Source organism: Macaca thibetana, chromosome 7 (genome assembly GCF_024542745.1).
Source record: "Macaca thibetana thibetana isolate TM-01 chromosome 7, ASM2454274v1, whole genome shotgun sequence".
NCBI lineage: Eukaryota > Metazoa > Chordata > Mammalia > Primates > Cercopithecidae > Macaca > Macaca thibetana.
In genome coordinates this window covers 52,953,698-52,973,294 of record NC_065584.1, presented here as the reverse complement: position 1 = coordinate 52,973,294, position 19,597 = coordinate 52,953,698, and the positions used below count along the sequence as shown (strand labels likewise).

Genomic DNA, 19,597 nt, shown 5'->3' with positions numbered 1-19,597 from the left:
ACCTTCCCTGGTTTCCCATCTTAGACTAGATTCCAGCATCCCTGCCCCGGCCCAAGGCCTCCAGGCTCAGGCCTAGGTGGCTGACGGGACACCATTGCCCACCTGCTCCATCGCAGGCCTCCTTGCTGTTCCTTACACTCCCCGCTCAGAGCCTTTGCCCTTGCTGTGCCCTCCACCTGAGGCATTTCTCCCCAGGATCCTCATGCCCATGCTCATTTGGGTCCTTGCACCAGTGTCACCCTCTCCAGGAGCTTCCCCTCACAGCAGCCCCAGCCCATACCACAGCCCCTGGCATGGTATAGTAATCTCGTTGCTGGATGTCAACTCCCTGGGGAACCCTAAAGACAGTGAGGCAGCTACGATATGCTCATTTTGTACACAGGGAAACTGAGGCACAAAGTGGTTAAGCCATTTGCCCAGGGTCACATGGGAGTGCAAGAATCCAAACCCCAGCCTCTGACCCAGAGTCTCTGCTCTTAATCGCTACCCTGTGCTGCTTGTGCCGTGCACTTAGTGAAGGTGTGAATGGGCTATTTCATCCAGAACAAAGCATACACAGGACACAAAGCCATCGTGTCACCCAACTTTGTTGTACAGCTTCCAAAGCGTGTGACTGTAAAATGTATAACCACATTTTACAGAAATGCACCGAGGGAGGCAGAAAAGGAAATGCACCAAACTGTTTTAGTGGTCATCTCTAGATAGTGGGATTTTCTGATGGTGTGTATTTTCCTCACTATACCTGTCTGTATTTTCCAATTTTCTACCTGGGCCAATATTAGAATGATGAAACGAAAGTGGTCCCTTTTCCCAAAAACATCCTGATGAGGGTACCAGCAGCCACGAATCCCGAGCTCAGGGCAGGGGAGGACAGGTACAGGGGTGGACCACCCTTATTCCTGAGCCTAACAGAGGTCTTCCTGCTCTCCTCGTCCAGGACATCATCGAGGGGGGCAGCCTGCGCGTCCCGCTCCAGGAACTACACCAGATGATCCTGACTCCCATCAAGGCCTACGGCTCCCCGAGCACCACGCCCGAGGCTCGCCCCCGGGAGCCCCAGGCCCCGCGCCAGCCCTCACTGATGGGCCCTGAGAGCCAGAGCCCCGACTGCAAAGATGGGGCCACAGCCACTGGCGCCACGGCCACCCCCTCGGCCGGGGCCAGTGGGGGGCTCCAGCCGCACCAGCTGAGCAGCTGCGATGGGGAGCTGGCCGTCGCCCCCCTGCCGGAGGGGGACCTCCCCGGGCAGTTCACACGCGTCATGGGGAAAGGTAGAGCCCGATGTGCCCATTTCTTTTTTCTTCTCGGATCCCACTAACCAGAGCGACAGGCTCCTGGGGGCTTCCCCTGGGTGCTGGATAAATTCCCTGTCCAAGTAGACATCATTAGCTCCATCTTACAGATAGGGAACGTGCAGCTCAGAGAGGTTAAGCCTTTTGTGACCCCCGGACACCTACTCCTTAATCCCGGCTCCTTTCTCTCCCAAATCCCTCAGACCAGGGGATGCCAGCCCTTTTATGACAGTGCTCATTGGGCCAGTGGACCCTTGCGGGAGGAAGGTGGGAAGGACTCAGAAAAAGATGATTTCGGGAACAAACCATTCACTCAGCATCTCACCCTCTCCCCAAAGCAAAAGTGGCAGAAAATGAGTGACAAACTGAAGGGGCACAGACGCCTTTAGCCAGAGCCCAAAGATCTCCCTGTGTAGAAAGATGCCAGCCTTAGCAGTGGCCTCTCGTCACCACTGAAAGTGTTCTCAGATGTGGCCAGGGTTTGGAGAATTCCCAGCATGGAACTGTTTTGTTCTCATTCTCCCGTGTCTGTGTTTATATTCTCTCTTCACGGCTGGCCTGCCGTGCGAAATGCTCTAGTACGAATAGCTTGCATTTATTTAACTTTTCCTCTGTAGCAGACACATGCTTTACCTATAGAGCTTACTTAATCCCCAAGTTATCCCATTTTACAGAGGAGAAAACTGAGGCACACAGGCTAATTAGCCCACCTGAGCTTACACAGCTGATGGCAGGGCTGGAATTTGAACCCTGCAGTCTCTCCATCATGCACATAGTTACCACTGTGCCTTCTTATCAGCTCAAGATAGAACAAGGTAGAGTTTCATGTGATGGTTCTCTCTGCTCTTAGGTGACAAAATCCAAACCTAAAGAGTCACATGTCATCTGGTGTCTCCTTGTTACCTCCACAGCCCTTACCACTTCCATTCTATACTCTTTATATCTTTGAGTTCTATGTCTTTGAGTTCTCAAAGATATAGACTTTATATCTTTCAGACTTTATATCTTTGAGTTCTCAAAAGTTTGCATATTTTCTTGGCTTCTGAGCCTTTGTACATATCTCCCCTCTGCCTAGAACCTAGGCCCCTACTAGTTTATACAAAGCCTTCATCCTTCATGTGAATTACAAGATGGTGCCCTGTCTGGGTGGACACGGCACTGCTAGCACTCACCTTGGCATGCACTTGTGTAGTGCACGGCCTGCACATCCACATGGGACAGCCTTGCCTATAACACTCTTTTCCTCACCCCATTCCCTTCACCTGGGTCATGCCTCCTTCTCCAGGTCTTAGCCAAGTCCTTACATGCTCCAGGAAGCCTGCTAATCCACTGGGCTGGGTGAGGTACCCCCTCTCACCTGCCCCACGTCCCAATTTACTTTCCTTGTCTTAGCCCAGTTCACACTAGACTGTAATTGCCTGTTTGCTTGACTGTATCTTCATTAGTCTGCAGCACAGTCAGACCACTTTTAATAGCTACTCAATACCCTGCTTGTAGCACAGTGCTTACAGTAGATGCCTCATAAGTAGGTGGTGCAAAACTTGAGCGATGACACCAGTATCTAAAGTTAGGCCTTCCCAAAGACCATCCAAGCATACATGCTGGGTGCACGCCTGTCGGGGAGGGTAGAATCCACAGCGTGGTCCTTTGGGTAAGAGTGCCCCTTTCTACCTGGGCTACCCTCTGCCTTTTCTGGGGCAGACCCTTATTTCCATATCCTCAAAAATATCCACCATTAGAATAATTTATGCTTGATCTGGTGTCTTATAAGACATCTTGATTATTTTCTAACATGTGGTAATGCCAGCACTTTTCCTTTGGAAGGGGAAAACAATTTTTTCTCTGTTATTGTCCAATATTTCAGACCATTTTTAAAAACCCAGTTTGCAGTAAGAGCAACTCCCACCCTTCCACCACCCACCTTAAGGCATGTCCTAAAAAAAAGGCTTAAATTCATAGTAATCTGGTGGAAGAGATGACTCACAGCTTCCCTTGGAGCTTGATGGCCAGGGTGGGCCCTCACTCTCCCCCACCCACCCCTTAGCTGTGTTGGATTAGAACAGATTTCCCCATGGGTGAAGACACGGCTCCGCCAAGCCCAAGTGGAGCAGCTACTGAACACGCGGTACATTGCCCTACTTCTTAAGAGACCCACACTGCTATGGCACTGCTTCTTTATATTTTAACTACTTTAAAGGAAACGGTAACCCCAGTTCACGCTCAGCATACACAATTCCAATGAACCAAATGGTGGAAAGTGGAAACCACCCTGCCCCCACCCCAAACCCTGCCATCCTCATTCCCAGGGATAGTCACTATTAAGTTTTGGGATATCCTTTCAGAAACTTCATCATCATACATAAGCACATGAATATTCACTTTTATACGCACGCAGACCTTATTTACATTCTTTTCTACAGGCTGATGGGTTTTTAAAAAATACGATAGCCGGGCTCGGTGGCTCATGCCTGTAATCCCGGCACTTTGGGAGGCTGAAGTGAATCACTTGAGCCCAGGAGTTCAAGATCAGCCTGAGCAACATAGTGAGACCCTGTCTCTCAAAAACAAAAAAAAAAGAATAAAATTTTAAAAGTATATATACTTACAATATTTCTATCAATACAAATAGCACCATCTCAAAGTTTTTTTAAAGGTGGCATACTATTCCACTGTATGCATAAACCGTAATGTATTTAACAAAGTCCCAATGAATAGGCAGTGAGGTGGTTTACAAGGTTTTGTTATGACAAACATTGTTATACTGAAAGTCTACGTGCAAAGGCAAGAAATAAATGGGATTGTGTGACCAAACGGCCATGCAGGGTTAGGGACAGGGAGGAATGAAGTATGATGCCAGGTTTGAAGCTTGGTCTTCTTGAGTGTCAGGCATTTTTTACTCTCTGGTTGACTCCTTTTGTCCACCCATCTCCACCCTGGCCCTGTAAACACTACTAAGAAAGTTGGGGAATCGTCACCTCTATGATGAGACCAGAATGGGCCACAGTAACGTAGCGGTGAGAAAGCCAGTGCGTGTGTGTACTCTACCCGCAGACTAACTCTGCTCCATCCTCATTAGCACTGACTTGAGTGTGTAGGTGAGCCTGCGCCTATGTGTGCATAAATGTGCATATCACTCTGAGAAAGCAACCCTCCGAGGAGTGAGTAGCAGGCCTCCTGCACATGTGCACACCCACACACCTCCCCGTCTCCAGGAGGTGCCAGCTCGTTCCTCCAAACACAAACGCCACTGCCTCTGCACCTGGCGAATGGTGCGCGCTCATTCATAAAATCACGGAGGCTGCTCTCTCTGACAGTGTCAGGGTCTTGGATGCTTTTGAAGCCCCTCACACAGAGCCACTTTCAAAGATGGAGCTCAGGACGCCACTATTCAGTGCTGTGTTCTTCCTCTCACGAAGTGTCTTATTGCAGAAGGCTTCACATGGAATGGCACGACTGGAATTAACCCAAGGGGCTTCTCAAGGCAAGGGCTCCCACGGTGTCTGAGCCTTTGACTTCTGTGGAATGAGGAGCCTCTTGGCCTTTTTTGTGAGCCTCACATAAAGCTGCAGACACACATACCTCTCAGAGTGTTGGTCCTGAAGGGAAATGAGAGTCAGGTCCCAGAGATTAGAAAGGGGTGCATTTGTCTAATTCATCTTTTCTTTTTAATTACAGTGTGCACACAGCTCTTGGTCTCCAGACCCGATGAGGAAAATATAAGTTCCTATTTACAGCTCATAGACAAGTGTCTAATTCATGAGGTGAGTAGTGACAGGTTTTACAAAACCAATTTTTTGTTTTTATTGCTTAGAAAAGGTTCTCAGAGTTTCTGTGATATGATCATTTTAGTCTCCAACAACTTGTTTTTGAGTGGTGGACAGTTATTAATAATAGGTTGGGCAGAACTAGGCTATGACAGCCTCAAACCCAAACACAGCTTGAACATTACTTTGGTGTCCAAAGATTTGCCCAGACCGAGTGCTCTGATGTGCAGCGAACGCCTGAGATGACTTTTGGCTGGGGAAGCAGCCTCGGGTGGCCAAGCCTCGCAGGATAACACACGAGCCCTGCTGCTTAGCCCTGGGCGTTTTCAAGTCTTTTAAAAATCTTGTGTTGAACTCTTGGCTTTTAGCTCAGGGAACTGGAGAGAGGAAGGGAGAAAGAGCCCATAAAGAAATAATGAGTGTGTGTGTGTGGGGGGGGGGGGGGCTTGCGATTGTTATAGGAATCATATTTGCTATATATTCTTTTGGAGGAGGCCTGAGGCGGGCTGCAGGTGTGCCTACTGGACTCTCAGGCATAGTCTTCATATACAGAGTGAGACAGACACTTGGGCATGGCAGGGCTCGGCAGCCATCTGCACTGGTGGCTGTCCCTGAGGGGCATGAGGGAGAGGGAGTTGCACCTCAGACCTGAAACTCCAGTGGCTCCTTGGGCTCCCCTCCCCTCCCTCCCCACAAAGAGCTACAGAGGCAAGGCCTAGATTAAAGAGAACTTGGGACCAGATAAACCTACGGTGGCGAAGTCTTTTTGTAGGATTTCAATGTGAGAATAAGATGGTAAAGGAGCTGGGGCGGTGGCTTACGCCTGTAATCCCCACACTTTGGGAGGCCGAGGTGGGAGGATCACTTGAGGCCAGGAGCTTGAGACCAGCCTAGACAACATATCAAGACCCTGTCACTGCAAAAAAAAAAAAAAAAAAAAAAATAGCCGGGTGTGGTGGTGCACACCTGTAATCCCAGCTACTTGGGAAGCCAATGTGGGAGGATGGATGGTTTGAGCCCAGGTGGCCAAGGCTACAGTGAGCTATGATCCTATCACTGCATTCCAGCGAGAGCAACAGAGTGAGACTTGTCTCGGGGGAAAAAAAAAAAAAGATAATAAAGGCCTCAGGCCTCCTCACCTTTGCTGCATTGGCAGCCAGTACTCCAGGAGTCCAGTGGGCTCCGGTGAAGGGAGATGCCCAGCACAGCAGCCAGGCCTCTTCTCCACTTCCCTCTCACATTCTCACCCTCCCAGCTGCCGCATGGGCCCTGGGCTATCGAAGGTCTCACTCAGTTCTCAGGGCCCTCATCTGCTACCCACACTTCACATACAAGGGTACAGTTGTCCTCTGGGATTCCATCCCAGCTCCCCCTTCCCCACTTCCCCAGACCCTCATTTTTGCAGTTTCTCCTCTTGGCCATATGGATTCTTACGTGCCCAAGCGGCTCTGGCCAAAGCTGTCAGTGTGACGACGGTGACCAGCCGCCTAGGTTGGGGGCTCAGACATGCCATCCTCTGAAATGTTCAACTATACCAAAGTACTAGACTTTTCACTGAAAATAAAAATGTTTTTTTCCCTCTTTAATGGCTTCCCTAGAGCACCCAGGCACTGTCAAAAGCCTGTATTGAAGGCTTATCTGTGACTTTGTTTCAGGGACAAGGCCTTCTCCCCACAAGCTTGAGTAATCCTTTTCTATTTCCAATCCTGACACTGGACTTGTTTTGGCCAGGAAAAAGCAACGAAGGAAGAGAAGTCAAGAACACAGTGAAGAATGTTATAACTCGTTCATTCCATAGATACTTACTGAGCACCTAGTCCCTGTCCCGAACTAGGCAGGTTACAGTAGTGAGAGAAGGGGTGAGACAGAAAGAAACAGGCCATCACAGCCATGATGAGAAGGCCTCTGATAAGGTCATCCCTGCGTTCCCCGGAGCACAGAGGAGCAGCAACGGGCACCAAACCTGGAGCCAGAACAGGGCATTTCCATGGAGGAATCCTCTCCACACTCAAACCTGGAAGGCAAGCGAGAGTCCTGGTGGTAGAGACTCGGTTCATAAGGAGGCAGAAGAGAGCGATGTCTGCAGGGCTCCGTGTTTTGTTGGGAAGTAGGACATTTGTGGGTGGGTTGGGGCAGACAGCATGGGGAGGATTTCAGCCTCTGATAAAAGCGAACCGGAACTCTGCTTCCTCTCCCACGCCCGCTCTCAGCATCGATATTGGAGGACACGGTACTGCCCACCTTGCCTCAAGACAGCTGAGCCCCTGAGACAGAAATAATGAGTCCTCCAGCTTCCCGTGCCCAACAATCCACAGGCTTCCTAACTGTCCCTCGCCAGCCCTGAAACTTTGGCCTGACGCTTCTCGCTTTCCCGCCATCCTGGGTGTCCTCCCTGGGTATCCTGGCTCTGGTTTTGTTTTTTCCCCTTTACCTCCGTGCAGCCCCAAGTGATCTCCTCTGATGGCCCGGAGGGGCCTCTCACGGCTGGGGGCCCCAGGCAGGAAGCTGCTGGTGAGGTGTCTGCTTGCTAAGTTCAAGTCAGGATGGAGGGGCCTGCGTGCCGCTTTGGAAGGGAAAATGTTGTTCAGGGCTTTTTATGGTTTTAGTTTGAGAGAGAGGAAAAGCGTCTGAATAATTTTCCATAGCCTCTGGTTATTCTGTGTGGGCAGAACACGCCCTGCCTGTGAGGCCCCATGGAGGCGCACAGCCTCCATCCTGGAAGAAGGTTCACCCGGGCGCAGAGAGACAGGACGCCCTTTCATAGCCCGGACATGCTGTTCCTTAGCTGGCTTGGAGCAGGGAAGGTATTAACTGGGCCAGGACACCTCCCTTCCTCCCCAGGATGGAGGGACCGAGTCCCCAGAGTCATGAAAGGAAGGAGAGGGAAGTTCTGAATTTTATTTCTGAGACCAGTCACTTTGACTCCTGAGTGATAATCCCAGGCCTCTGGGCACTTCACTGTGTCTTGAGGTGGCTCTGGGAAGAATGGCTCTTGCCTCTTTATGAGCCTTTTCATCCAGCCACGTACACTGGGACACCATAGCCATCTTCCTCCAGACAGATGCATTGGTCTAGGCTTGAGAGGGCCAGAACTCTGGAGTGGCGACTAGGGGTGCCTGGGCAGTTGTTGGGCATGAAGCCTTCCCTTCCCCTCCAGGCCCCTCAGGAAGCTGCTCCCCAGCCCAGCCTGGGGCTGCAGTGAGATATTGGGCATCATAGCCAATGCCGATTGCCTGTAACTGAGCACTCCTCTGTAGGTCAGGAACCAGTGTTCAGAAACTCCTGGAGCCAGCCAAGACCAAGCACCACAGCCCCAACTGAGAACCGCCCCCACTCTCATTCAGCACTGCTAAGGGGCTGGCTCCCATCTGCAGCTCTGAAGGAAAGGAACCCCACCGCCCACTGAGGTGCTCAGGGAATGCGCTGCCCTCCCCGTGGAGGCACCAACATTCCCACCTTCTCGGGTGCTGTTTCCCACCAGGGAAGATGTCATGTCTATAATGGTGTCTTAGGAAGCGCATCCATGAAATGAGCCCTTTACTCCTTTGTCACTTGGAAACTCAGGCCAGTTGTCCTTCAGGCTGGCTCCAGATCAGCTCAGTATCATAGTTTAGAGACTGTGAAGTCATTTGCTGTGTGCTGTTGTTGGAGTGCAAGGTCATATTGAATGTCTAATGTGATGAACAGCTGTCTACCACCACCAAACGGCCGGTCTGTGCAGTCCAAAACCAAACCCCAGTGTGACACCTGTGAGTGGCATCTATTGAATCATTAAGAGTGAGGCACATTCCAGGTATTCTAAGTGTTTTTCATGTGTTATTTCATTCTCACAACATCCTTTTGAGAGAGAGATTATCCTCAGTTTCTAGGAGGCACTGAGTCTTGGGTAGAGGGACGTGCATAAAGGTGTGCAGGGATTCGAGCCCTGCCCGTCTGCATCCACAGCCTTCCTCTGGCCCACAACTCTCTTCCCCAGGTCACCCTGACCAGCATGCCCACGTATCCTCACACAACATGTGGCTGAATAAGCCAGTCAAAAGCAGAAATGATCCCCTCTCGGTGTGAGTCCAGCAGAAACGCTCGCCTTTCGCCCGGTTTCAGAGGTCCTCATGTGTAGCAGGACACGCAGAGGGAGCATCACCAACCAATGGGCAGGACTGTGGAGGAGAGCCACGCCCTCGCCTCCTAGCCTGCCTTGATGCGTATTCTTAGTGGCATCTGGCTAAGGTCACCCGGGAAGAAGGGGTTTGTAAGTCCTCAATGACGTTTCTGCCACATGATTAACATTCTTCTGCTTTTGTCCACAGAGCTCTCCTGGTATTTAGGTCCTTAAAGATTAAGCATCACTGGGGGACAATTAAGCTGTCATTTCTTTTTCTCCATTTAAGGAATCTGTTTCCTTTATGGGAACTAGTCATTTAGTCTGTTACTGAGTAATATTTTATGACTACTTAAAGGAATTCATGCCTTATTGACAAAACTACTTCGGAATCTTCTCTCCATCCTTGTTACTGTGAATCAATCAAATCACATGGATTTCCAACAGCACATGTTCTAAGTTACAGTTCTAGGCACTTGGCAGGGGATTCATATATGACGTGGTGTCCTCACCACCTAGAACACCCCATGTTCATGCTTTACCTGCAGCAGAATTACCAGGGCACTTGCTACAAACACAAACTCTCTAGACACTCCTTCAGATCTACTAAATCAGGCTCTGGGCCTGTGGAAGGGAACCTATGTATCTGAATTTTGACTGTCCCTTGGCTAATTCTAATATATCATGAATCTGAGAGTTCCTGCCTTGGAGACCCCTAACCCACGTAAAGTCCTTTCCTAGTCTGTGGCAAGTACAAAGGCTAAATGCAAAAGGAACTATAATATAGATAAGAGTTTGTTACAGGGCAGTAGGCAAAACACACACACCAGTTTTGCTAGAAAAGAGTTCTGAAGGTATCAGACCTACATATTTTCCCAAACTTTAGAGAAGGTTTAAGTCAGGACTGGCACACTGGGATTTTTGTAAGGCAAGAGACCCATTAACTGGAGATTTCTCAACAAAGTCCTGAAACACAGAGAATAGAGTCCATTCTCTGACACCCTGGAGACCACTCTAGGGTGGCCACACACCATCAAGCAGATTGATTTTTGGAGTGGTTGAGAATTTTCATTGATTATGAACATGCAGGGGGGCCTGCAAAACCCAGAGTATTCACCAATCAATTTTGCAATTCATTCTTGGTTAATAGAGTCCGGAGTAGAGTCAGGAGGGAGGGGGAATGTGGCTATGGATCTGCCAGAAATATAACCAAAAATAAGGGTTATCAACAGTTTGATGCATGTACCTTACCAAGCACCTCCAATGTCAGATAATTTAAATTTTCAAAGTAGGCAGCTCCCAAATTAAACTGACTACTGTTTGGACCAGGTTAGAAACAGGTGAAGAAAAGGCAACTGCAGAGACTCCAATGTTTTCCCCTATTAATTGCATGTTTCTCCCTCTAATGCCAGGCTGTGTCACCCATTTAAAAGTCCTGTTTGTTTTTGCAGGCATTTACAGAGACACAGAAAAAAAGATTGTTGTCATGGAAACAGCAGGTGCAGAAGCTCTTTCGGTCTTTCCCTCGGAAAACCCTTCTAGACATATCAGGATATCGACAGCAAAGAAAGTATGTTGGGATTTCATTCTTTGTAATGCATGGTGGTTCCCCTGGCACCTTCTTGCCTACCTCAGTTCCTGGGGCAGGAATATGGCAGGGCACCATTCCTTGTTCATGAAGATGCCCTGTGGCGAGTTCCAAATTGCGTTACTTAAACAGGTGGGGCTGGGAAAAGGCTGTGAGAGCGAGCACTCCCAGGGGAAGAGCTGAATGTGAGCTTTTGTGACTCCGTTTGCATTGTCAAAATGATGGTAATAGTCCAGATGGGTATCAGAGGGGAGAGTGGGTATGATTTAACAAATGCAGGCAAAACACAGGATGGATCACCCACAAAAGGGGGATCTGAAAGGATAAAAATGGGTTGTTCTATCAGCACCTTAAGTGGTAATTTTTTTCCCCCTTCTAGCTGTAGACAAGCTAATTATAGTTGGTGGCAGGGTGAAGAGCCCAGGGCTAGTCTATTTTGGTCTGCAGTCTCACAGTGGAGCAGTTCAATTCTTGATTTTTTTCATAGTACTTCAGCTTCTTGCACGCAGATAAAAATAAGCCTGGTTGTACTTTAGAACCCATTACCTTAATATAGTTTTAAATTGAGGAATCCAAATGCATATTAAAGATGAACTACAGTGACAATTTGTGGGAGAAATTAAGGGTAGAGGAAGGGTTAAGCCTTAAACAATGATAGGGAATTTTGGGGACATAAGGGAATGAGAATGTAAACATCCTGAAAAATTAACATTCTATTTTACACTTTTAAAACATGAGCAGATAATGTCTTCACTTGCACCTGAAAGGTTCTGAATTTGTTTCATTTCTTGGTGCATGTATAGAAGCTCTTTGCCCGTGGTGTTAAAATTTGGGGCATTTATTTGCATAAGTGTGCCTTAAAACATCACTGTTTTGTATTTAAGGGAGATGAGGCCAGTTGGAGTTTGTGAAAAGACTTCATGAAAGATTAATTTTAAAACTGAAGTGTGATCACATTCCAGCATATATAACGCTTATTTATTAAACAAACATTTATTTAGCACTTACATATGCCAAGTGGTATCCAAGCACTTTAAGAATATTAATACATTTAATCCTTGTGACAACCATGTGAGGTAGAGCTGCTGTTGTTGACCCCAGTTTACAGACAAGTTCGTAGGCAGCAGCATCGGGGATTTGAACCAGGCAGGCTGGCACCAGCTCCAGCTCCATGCTCTTAACCCTGTGGAAGCAGACAACTCTCATGGTCTCAGGCTGATGAGTGGAAAAGATGGTTCAGGCAAAGCGACACTTCAGGACCAGTTCCCTGGCCCCAAGCTCTTGGACTAGACTATCTCTGCCCTGAGGATTCCCAATGGCCCAGATGAAAGGCAAGGTCTAGCTTCCTTGGCCTCCTGCCCTGGGGCCTACCCCCATCCCAAGTGGCTTTTCTCTAAGAGCAGCAATACTTTTCCCAGGTGAAAAGGTTCCAGACTCCTCTTGCAACCCCGGGCCCTTGGGAGACAAGTTCCAAGAGGAAGAAGGCATTTGGAGGTTGGAGATGAAGATGGGGCTTTTAAGCTCTTTGCTGCTCCTCCAAAAGTCCCACCCTGGCCTCTGTCAGCCCTGTGTTGTCATTGGTCTACATCTGAGAGCCTTTTGGAGGTGGAGCAGGGGGCATGAACCTTGACCTCTCCAGGGTGTTAGTAACACTTGGATTGGGCTAACCCAAGGTTTGCCAGGTTGGAGTCCTAATGGACGTCTTTTTATTGATTAGATAAGAATGAATCGCTTGTGGATATTCAATTGGAATTGGAATTCAATTCAAAATGCTGGAAGATGTTTTATACTCACAAGTATTTCCTCTGGGATCTTTTTGTGCTATTAATTTGCTTTGAAGACCTCTTTCTCCAATAATACAAAGTTTACTGCAACCCAGCCCCTGCTTGGATTATCATAAATCCCAAATTAATTGATTCTTATTAATGTTACTTTCTCAAAGACTTTTCATGCATTTCAACATTTCAATGTAATGAAATCAGATTTAGAAATGTAAGGCGAGAGAATGAGAAAGGAAAACTTGCTTTTGTCACTTTGTTCTCTCCCCAGAAAGCATCGATGATTTCATTAAACCTAGCAATCTTAAGTAATCCAAGCATTCACTCTGATTGCCAGCAGTGGCAACCCTCTGCAAAGCTGGCTTTGTAACAACCCTCGAAGGGTCCTACCATCAGGAGAAAGATGGCCTAGCCAATCTAGTAAAGCGTGAGAGTAGGACATGATGGGTCCTACTCTCTCGCTTTACTCCCCTCCCCTATACAGCCGAGTCCTAAGAGTCCCTGGATCCCTCCTTTCTCCAGTGACTAAGTATCCCATAACAGAGTCCTCTGCCCAGATTATATTGCTTAAGAATACAGTCTTGCCTTCCTGGAAGCACATATCATTTTAGCATCACTCATTGACTCTGTATTTTGCATATGAAATAACTTTTTAAAAATCCAACCAAAAAGGAAAGTGAGAAAATGCTATCCACACTAAATAAGGAAAGATCATAGCAGAATACTGAATCATCTACCAGGTGGCCAAAATTCCGACTTCAAAACTCAAAGGACTAGTTTTCATCGTTAAAAACAAACAAACAAAAAAAACACTCGGCCCTTGTGTCTACCTCACATAGTCAGATTGTCCTTCCACCAAAGGAGGTCTCTCATCATGTGAAATTTCTTCTACCCCTCCTGGCCCTGAGTTCTTCTTTCAAACCAAAAAGTCTTAAGCCTTAGTAAAAATAAAAACGAAATTTTTAAAAGGGGAAAATAGGAGAAAAAAGGAAGAAAGGCCAAGATAAAGATACCAAGAACCCGTGAGTGTCCTCCTCACCACCTTTAGATGAACTTCTGACCAGAATCTAGAACTCTTTCCACGGCCACCAAAGCATGGAAGTAGAAAGGCACAAGCCCAGAATTCTGCCCCCTGCCCCTTCTCGCCCTAGGAAATTTAGGAATTCTGGGGAGAAGAGAAAGTGATTTTCTGAGATCTGCACTGCTGGCTCAGATGCCCCTCCCCCTACACACAGGCACAGCTCTGCTTCTCAGGAAATGACTGTTCGCAGGCCCCTATCACCCTCAACTGGTTAAACTACGTCAGCCCAGCTTCCCGGAGTCTCCCCATAGGCTTGGTACAAACCTCCCCTGTGTCGCTGGAAAAGTAGATCTCTTCCATCTTGTGGCCGCTGGAGGTAATGCATTTCGACTTCATCCGTGAATGACTAAAGCTGACTCTTCTTGGAAAGAATGTGCTGGTTCCTGAAACCCTGCCGGCTGCTGTGTAACCTCCCAGACCTGAGGCGTGTCGGAGAGGATGCATTCTTCAGTGCTGAGGTCAACCAACCCAACGGGAGAGCCGGCATCTGCATGTGATGCTAGGGGCTCTGGCAGCCTCCCTGCGCGGACCCAGGAGAAGCATGGACCTGCCCTGGCCTTTATGCGGCCCACTCTGCAGGGAGGGCCTGTGGAGTGAAGGCAGTTTGTGTCCTAGGTCCAGAACATTCGCAAACATCATCTCCGACCTTATATCCCTCGCCCCACAGGTGGCATCGGCTCTCTCATTCGAGGATGCATCATGATGGCAGAGACTCATTGGTTCCTTCATTTAACTGCATTCCCTGTGCAGAAACTGATTCAGGCACCGGACATGCAGGATGGATGAGGACAGACATGGAGCTTACATCCTGGTGGGCCTCACAGGCTTCTCCAAGTCTGCCACACAGGCTGAGGAGAAACAATGATAGGATTAAAGAAGGGAGCACTGGGACAGGAGTCAGACCCAGTTCTGACCCTGGCTCTGCTGTTTTCTTGCTATGTGGCCTCTCGAGAGCATGTGAGTGTTCAAGACCTGTGTCCTCATCTGCAGCAGGATGGGTTGGAGAAGATGCGGCGGGGAGGCAGAAGAAGGCAGAGTGCTGGTGAACCTGCTGGGCCTGCGTGCCAGTGCTGCCCCCTGCTGGCTGTGTGGCCTGTGCACAAGGATTACACACAGTTTTACTTCTCCAGCTACAAAGGAGAGAGCACCTACTTCATAGGGTTGTTGCAAGGATCGAAAAATAATGTCCAAGTCCCAGGAAGTTACATGTGATATAGCCTCTCAGATGTTAGCTGCTGTTTTAATTATAGTTGTTCGCTGGCACAGAGCCCCTGTAGGCCTTACAACTGTCAAAGTATGAGCAGAGGCGGGGCGCGGTAGGCTCATGTCTGTAATCCCAGCACTTTCAGAGGCCAAGGCAGGAGGATCATTTGAGCTCAGGAGTTCCAGACCAACCTGGGCAACATGGTAGACCCTGTCTCCAACAAAAATATAAAAATCTGTAGTCCCAGCTACTCAACAGGCTGAGTTGGGAGGATCGCTTGAGCCTGAAAAGTCGAGACCAGCCTGGGCAACGTAGTGAGACTTCATCTCTACAAAAAAAAAAAAAATTAAGTTATCTGGGCATGGTGGCACATGCCTGTAGTCCCAGCTACTCCAGAGGCTGAGATAGGAGGATCACCTGAGCCCAGGAGGTCAAGGCTGCAGTGAGCCAAGATCTCACTGCTGCACTCCAGCCTGGGTGACAGAGTGAGACCCTGCTTCAAAAAAAAAAAAAAAAAAAAAAAAAAAAAAAAAAAAAAAAGTGAAGAGACCCCCCAAGGCAACATCCCATGGGAAGCCTGTGGCTTGAAAAGGGCTGAATAATAACTGATCGTCTCTTCCTTCTCTCTTGGCTCTCACAGTCGAGGCTTTGGGCAGTCCAACTCCCTCCCGACGGCTGGCTCTATGGGCAGTGGCATGGGCAGACGGAACCCGCGCCAGTACCAGATCCCCTCTCGGAACGTCCCTTCCGCCCGCCTGGGCCTCTTGGGCACCAGTGGATTCGTCAGCTCCAACCAGCGCAACACCACAGCTGCCCCCACCATCATGAAACAAGGAAGACAGGTTTGTTCTGCTCCGAGGAGGGAGGAGGATGGCCAAGCCAAGGCCTGAGGCTGCAGATGTCCCCCCAGGTGACCCCAGGGTGGGGAGAGAGGCCAAGGGGGACTATGCTGGGGGCAGTTGCCACTATTCCTCAGAGGTAACAGCATTGTTTGCGTTGTTCTCTGGGAGACACAGCAACCCCATAGCTGTGCTTAGGATGCCCAGAGGACCACTTTAACCTTGGGGACCCTGCACAAGAGTATCTTTGGAAAGAAATGCAAGACCTATTTCTTCCTTGCCCCATGCTTGACCTTCTACCTCCCAAATCTGGGCTCCAGGAGAGCCTGGTACTTAGAGAACTTTCCTTCCCTTTTTATCTGTGGCAAAAAGCTCCCTTGTATTAGTCCCAGCTCTGGTGGAGCATCCACAGGACATAGTCTGAGAGTGCGCGCCAGGGGGAAAGTTAACACATTCTCAGCCTGCCCAGAGGTTCTTGCTGTGCAATTTAGAGCTGACTTCTCTGGCCCGTCGCTCATACCCCTCTAGCCCCAGTCCTCACCCCTGCCTAGTGCCTTCTGCCTGCGTGTCCAGAGCTTCTCGAAGCTCTGTGGGTGGGGATTAGCATCGGAGGGACACAAGTAGGTCTGAGGTTCTGGGGTCTCAGGAGAAACTAAGGGATGACAGATCAGCTTAAAAACAGGAAAAGGGCTTCAGGCAAGATGGGCAGGATTCACTCCCCTGGGTACCAGAAAGCCCTGTCTTCTGACCATTTTCCCCAGCCCCCAGATCAGTTCAAGAAGACGTCACTACTGGGACACACAAGCTAAGCTGTGCCAGCTCATTGCCAGCTGAGAGGTTCTTTTCTCTCCCCCTCGCTTTGAAGTACATTGTAAGAATCTAAAAAAAAAAAAAAAAATCAAAATGAGAGCCCTGAAATAGTTTGTGCTCTTCATTGCATACATTTATAGAACTCCCCCATTTCCTAGAAGAGTGGCAGGGAAAAAGCAAAAGCAACAACTGGGATAAAGAGTTTTGCAGACAGGGAGAGCGGTGTCCAGATGAAGCTGAGGCTTACAGCAAGGCCAGCACTGAGGTGAAGAGAAATTACAGTGAATGGAATCTAAACCCTTCTCTGTAAATATGCAGATGCTAGTGCTGGCCTGCAAGCCCCTTTTCTAGAAGTTAGAGTTCTCCTGGGATCTTTGCCTCCCAAATTCTTGCTGGAGGCTCTGCTGTCCACCCCAGCGGGGCTGAACTAACAAGTTCCCCTTTTGCTTTTCTCACTAGAACCTGTGGTTTGCCAACCCCGGGGGCAGCAATAGCATGCCAAGCCGCACCCACAGCTCAGTCCAGAGGACCCGCTCGCTGCCCGTGCACACTTCCCCACAGAATATGCTGATGTTCCAGCAGCCAGGTAGGGCCCGGCGCTTCACGTCCCCTTGACACAGAGGGGAGGCCAAAATAGATGCCCCAGTGAACCCAGCCGGAAAGTGCTTAGCCTTGACTGCCACCGTGCATTCTTTGGAGCTTATAGAAGCCTTTCCTTTTTTAAACTGTGCCTTGCCAGCATGAATAGCGGCGGCTTGGCTGAGAGCCAGCACGTGGAGCCCCAGAGTTGGTTGCAATCTGATGGGGATATTTTTGATACTAGTCATATTTCTAGATTGATTAAACCAGAGATAGCACAAGAGGGCTTTGGTGGTGGGGAGGTGGGAGGGCTCCATGTGTAGTGTGTGTGTGTGGAAAGAGAAAGTGAGAGTGAGACAGAGAAAGAGAAAACTGTTGATGCTGAGACCTTCCCCCTGGTTTGGGCTTTTTCTTGCGAAGTGATGACTGTTGTACCAGCCATCTTTCCTTTACTCGGTTAAAGCGCAATTTAGCACACTTCAAGTCAATTTCAGCTTTCATCATGCTTCCTAAAACAGAGTGGTTGGAATTATGCACAGCTAATGAATACTTGAACCCTTTCTCTATGCAGGCAGTGATCTTGTAGACTTTGTAGACTCCAAGGGTAATAACAAGCCACTCAGGCAATTATACTGCACCTATCTGGATGGACCCCCCCACCCAAGGCAGGCAAACCAGAGATGTGTTATACGTGTAGGAAAATGCCCTGGACAGTAGAAACGCTCTGTCTAGTAAGTCCTATCTATAGGAGTTTAAGGAAGGGAAGTGTCACTGTGGCCTGGAATAGGCAAGGAAGCTTCTTGGAATTGGAGCTGAGCTTCAGGGCACAGCAGAGGGTAGAGAGAGGGAAGGCAAAGTTACAGGCAGAAAGAACGCAGGAGCAAGACCACAAAGGTCCAGAATACCACAGCATGGCCCAGAAGCCATGGCTGGCTGAAGGGTCTGGCTGAGGTAGCAGAAAGTGGACCCAGGGAGCTGTAAAGGTTGTGGCCCATGGTGGGGGACTTGGAATCCAAAGCTGAGGAGCTTGGACTCTGGCCACTCTCCCTGGGGGGATTCCTCCATGTGGGGGATTCCGAGTAGAAGTCAGGCAGGAGGATGCAGGATGGAAGGGAGGTAGGCTGAAATTGGGAGGCCAGGGAGGAGGAGGACGCTGAAGGAGAGGACCCGCCGCTGGGAACGGCATGTCAGGGAGGGGAGCGACAGCCACCACAGCGCAGAAGCCTGCTCACATTGCTTCTTGACTTCCAAAACTCTTATTTGCTCACTTTTGTTTTAAAGCTCCTTTTCTCCATTTCTATACATGTAGCTATTGTTCCTCCTGGGAAGAAACATGACAACATTTGGGGGTTGTGAAGGCTTTTTCCCGGGGTCCTTTCATCCCATCCTCTGTTTTCACACAGAATTATGTAGAATCCATTCCCAATAAAAGAGATTCTGGACAAGATTTGAAGAGGTCCTGCACACAAGGAGATCTTTCACCTTGAATGGGTCTTTCACCCTGGCCTCAGTGTCACCAGCAGAGTGACTGCTGTCTTCCATTCTTTATATCTTCTCAAGGCCTTCTTGATTTTTTTCTCTTCCTGCCACTTTTGCCAGTTCTCAGCCTTCCTCTTTGTTCATATGGAATCTTCCCTGAGCTTTCTCCATCTTAATTGGGAAGACTAGGTCCAGACAGTCCCCCTTCTAAGAGCTGGGTCGTCCCGGAGCACTTTGGGTTTGTTGATAGAATCTTCCACCTATACCTTTGTTTCCGCTCCACTGTTTCACAGCAGTGCCAAGTGGCTGGCTTGTGCTCAGGGCAACTATGAACCTAATATCATTTTCACTCTTCATATGAAGCCTCTTGTTCCTGTGGCTAAAGAATCAAATAACACAGAAGGGCCTGTAAGCAAAAGTGACTGTCCCTCTCCCCTCCCCTCCCTAGCCCACAGGCACAACCCCTTTAAGCAGACTGTAGTTACCTACAAGTCTCTAAATAATGTGCTTCGCATACTGGACTTAAAACTCTGGAACCCTTTGAGTGTTCTTTTTAATCTCTCAAGTATTACAAACCCACTTCCAGCAAGGCCTTAAAGGTCCTCACACAGCATTTTTAATAACAGCCAAAGCACAGGAAAAAGCCCGCTCTAAATTTCCTGATTGCAAATAAACCATTGAGCGCTGGACAGGAGCCACTCCTAGGGCCTGCCCAGCATGCTCAGCACCATGCTGGGTGGCTCTTCCAGGACATGCATAAAGGGCACGACAGGGCAGGGCCTGGCCAGGACCCAGGACCCAGGATCCCTCGCTGAAGGGGAAGGAGGCTGCAGAAGGTCCCTGCTTAAGGGCACAGGGTTGCGGTTCCCCAGCCCTTGCCAATCAAATGCTGGTTGTCAAGGCCACGGGTCACTGTAGTGACTTTTCCTTCCCCCCAAGGAGGCAGCCTCCTACCCAGGGACAATACCTCTGACCTCCAAGCAGGTCCAAACGAAGGCTCATCCTAGAGTCAGGGTCCTCATCTTGGATTCAGAGCCTCTTCTGCAGATGGGCCTTTCCACACGAAGCAGTGCAATCTGGTTCG

General features: G+C 49.0%; 1 protein-coding gene across 7 annotated transcripts in view; it reads left to right on the top strand.

Moving 5' to 3' along the window:
• Positions 1 to 19,597, top strand: part of SAMD4A (sterile alpha motif domain containing 4A) — a 228,881-nt gene that overhangs the window by 195,244 nt on the left and 14,040 nt on the right. For all 7 annotated transcript variants that reach the window (XM_050798252.1, XM_050798251.1, XM_050798253.1 and 4 more), the window contains 5 exons: positions 938 to 1,271; positions 4,968 to 5,053; positions 10,607 to 10,725; positions 15,447 to 15,648; positions 16,915 to 17,041. In XM_050798252.1, the coding sequence (XP_050654209.1) occupies positions 938 to 1,271; positions 4,968 to 5,053; positions 10,607 to 10,725; positions 15,447 to 15,648; positions 16,915 to 17,041 (868 nt within the window). The remainder of the gene's footprint in view (positions 1 to 937; positions 1,272 to 4,967; positions 5,054 to 10,606; positions 10,726 to 15,446; positions 15,649 to 16,914; positions 17,042 to 19,597) is intronic.